Source organism: Mus pahari, chromosome 3, assembly GCF_900095145.1.
Source record: "Mus pahari chromosome 3, PAHARI_EIJ_v1.1, whole genome shotgun sequence".
Lineage (NCBI taxonomy): Eukaryota > Metazoa > Chordata > Mammalia > Rodentia > Muridae > Mus > Mus pahari.
Genome location: NC_034592.1, coordinates 46,904,298 through 46,907,723, shown reverse-complemented (window position 1 = coordinate 46,907,723; position 3,426 = coordinate 46,904,298). Strand labels below are relative to the sequence as shown.

General features: G+C 38.8%; 1 protein-coding gene across 1 annotated transcript in view; it reads left to right on the top strand.

Moving 5' to 3' along the window:
* Pla2r1 (phospholipase A2 receptor 1) overlaps positions 1-3,042 on the top strand; it is a 126,618-nt gene extending 123,576 nt beyond the window's left edge. The window contains exons 29-30 of the mRNA XM_021194027.1: positions 170-202; positions 308-3,042. Of these exons, the coding sequence (XP_021049686.1) occupies positions 170-202; positions 308-597 (323 nt within the window). The 3' untranslated portion in view covers positions 598-3,042. The remainder of the gene's footprint in view (positions 1-169; positions 203-307) is intronic.
* Positions 3,043-3,426: the final 384 nt, after the last annotated feature.

The window sequence follows — 3,426 nt, the reverse complement described above, 5'->3', positions numbered from 1 at the left end:
ACACACACACACACACACACACACAAAATGAATGACTACCAGAGCTCTAATAAAACATCATTCATATACCAGACATGATATATGACCAATAGTATGATCCCTACTTTGCTTGAATAATGACATAACTTTGATTAATTTAAAGAAATATTTGTTTGTTATTTGATTTTAGGCATTCCAGCTGTAACGGCACAACCAGAGAAAGGTAGGTTTGGAAGGGAAAGAATATTTAGATATTTCTTAGAATCAATACTATAGAAGGCAGGCATGTGACAGTATCTGTCCTCTGTGTTTCTTTGTCTTTCTCCAGGACTAAGCCACAGCATCGTTCCTGTCACAGTAACACTGACGTTGATAATAGCCCTGGGCATTTTCATGCTTTGCTTCTGGATATACAAGCAGAATAGTGGAGTCTTCCAGCGACTCACGGGGTCTAGGGGTTCTTACTACCCTACGCTCAACTTCAGTACAACACATTTAGAAGAGAACATTCTCATTTCTGATCTTGAGAAGAACACCCATGATGAAGAAGTTAGAGAAGCTCCAGCTACAGAGAGCAAAAGAGGCCACAAAGGGCGTCCTATCTGCATTTCCCCTTAACAAGATGCCATTATAGTGTGAATTGCACCTCTGTTTTAATTAATCTTCAAGCACTGGTTTTGAATTTTAACCAAATCAGATGGGATTTAATGTATTCATTTCCTTTAACCGTGGCCAATTCTGAAAAGGGGCACTGGTTATTATTTTAAAAGACAAGAACTATTAAATAGAATTCTCAAGCCAGTCTGGTAAGCATTCAACATGTAAGTACACTCATACATTCAGAGAAAGGGGGCATGTCCTTTCACTCTATATAGTGGGATGGTACTTCTGGGAGTCAGGGCTTGTTTGATTCTAATTCAACCATTTTTAAATGGTGTGGTTTGGGAAAATCCTAAATTTTAAACTTCAGGTTCTGAGCTCTCAACTAATACTTTGAATGACAAAGTTTTATTAGACCTGATTCTCAAGTTAAATGGGAGAAATGCCACCTTCTCTGAAATATGAAGAACTCAGTAGACGGGCACTCCCAGGAACAACCATACAGTTTACAATGTGCCATAAAACCTCACCTGTTAAGTTATTGCCATGATTTAAAGATATCTATTAGGTACACTTAGAGAAATGCATTGAGATTTCAATATTGTCAAAGTTTATGGACCTTACTTATTAAAAACTAAAATCTAAAGTTATAAAATACTATATAACAATCTTTTGTTATTGTTCTGTTTTGTTTTGTTTTCAAGACATAGCCTGTCTGTATAAACAGTCCTGGCTGTCCTAGAATTCACTTTATATGCCAGGCTAGCCTCAAACCCTCCGCCTCTGCCTCCCAGTGCTAGGATTAAAGGTGTGTGCCACCACTACCAGGCAATATGTAATCTAACCAGGACTTACAGAATAGATGTAACTCAAACTTAAAGAGAAAAAAAATGAAAATCTGAATTGTGCTCTCATTAGAACCAAATTAGACAAGATGTTGAAAAAAATACTGAATAAAATGACCCTGGAGTTGGTGTTTTAAAATAAACTGTCAATTCTGACCCTCTCCTTTTCGTCTTGGATTAGTTGATGCCATTGGTTGGTTAATAAGGATTAAGAGTATGATATTTAGGGCCAGGAGACAGTTCCATTGGTAAAGTATCTGCTGTGCCATCTTGAGGACCTGAGTTCAAATCCCTAGTACCCACATAAAGACTAGGTGCAGTGGTGCACATCTGTAACCCCAACTCTGGGGTGGGTATGGGACAAAACCATGGGAATCCCCCTCCAGTCTATCCACGTTGATGAATTTCAGGTTCAGTGACAGACTTTATCTCAAAAAACTAGCATGGGAAAAGATATCTAATGTTAGCCTTTGGCCTCTGTATGTCCGCACACATATATGTGCATGCACCCTCACACACACACACACACACACACACACACAAATTAAATTTTTAAAGTATATTTCCTGTGTATTAAAATGTCACAGGTTTGATATTCCTTCATTAATTTATGATAAATAAGTGTATCCATAATCAATAGTGAGAGGTTACTTGCCACGTAAGTGTTTACTGAGTGTCTTTATTAAGATAGATCTCTGTTCTAGCAGCAGATCTGGGGTGAGCAAGTCAGGGTGGTTTCTATGCTCATGACACGTTATCCCAGGGAAGCAATCTATACACAGACGACAGGAGGTAGCTATGAAAATCAAGTATGGTCCCCGCGATAAACATGGGCACTCTCAGGCTTGCCTCAGTGTGCATTTCTGCCAGTACCATCAATGGTCCTGGTGCTACCTGCCACTCGTCACAAGGGGGCGCTCTGAGAAAAAGTATGAATGTGCTCTGCTCAGCAAACTGGGATCCTTAGCAGTACAACCTGAAGACTAGAGTCCCTGTAGACTATTACAATGAATACAGCTCCCTGTCACAGCTCTTTGCTACTACTGTTGTGTAGTTGACACGCTGGGACACTTGACTCTCTTATTTTTTTTTCCCAAGTCATAGGACTTAACTTTTAAAAGAACATTATATTAGGTGGCTCAAAAGAACTAACCCGATGGTATAAAAACTCAATTTAAAAAACTCTCAAGTGAAATTAAAATTCCTTTTATTTCGGTGGATTTGATGAAGCTGTGGTCAATTAGCCTCCCAGTAAAAGTATAGAGTCACACATAACAATGGGACAAAAGTATGCCCTTGCAGCCGTGGCTTTGCTGAAAGAGATGAGATCCTGTGTTGAGCCTGACCTGCAGCCTGTCCCCATGAGCAGATCTGCACTTGTTCCCATTGCTGAAATTTCAGAAACATATAGTACTAAGGGACTGGCTTTTTTCACATATGAACCCTTTAAAATCCTTTCTATAGCTCTCTTCTTCTTTCATTAATTTAAAAATATTTTTCATACAATATATCTTGATCATATTCTCTCTCCTCTCAGACCTTCCCCACCTCCTTCCCCATCTGACTTCATATTCTATTTCTCAACAATACAATTAAAATAAACTAACAAAATAGTAAGACCAAAACAAAAAAACAAAAACAAAAATCACGCACATAGAACAACCCTTGGCATTTATTTTGTGTTACCCAACTGGTTGATATACCCAGTATCACTCCAACGGAGAAAATTGATTTCCCCTCTCCCAGGAGGTATCAATTGCAAATTGCTTCTTGGTTAGGAGTGGAATGCACATTTATTTTTAATCAGAATTTGATTTTTTTACTTATTTATTTATTGTGCATTGGTGTTTTGCCTGTATGTATGTCTCTGTATAAAGGTGCCAGATCCCCTGGAACTGGAGTTAGAGGCCGTTGTGGGCTGTCATGTTGGTGCTGGGACTTGAACCCAGGTCCTCTAGAGAAGCCCCCAGAACATAATTTCATAGTTAAAATTGGGACCGCT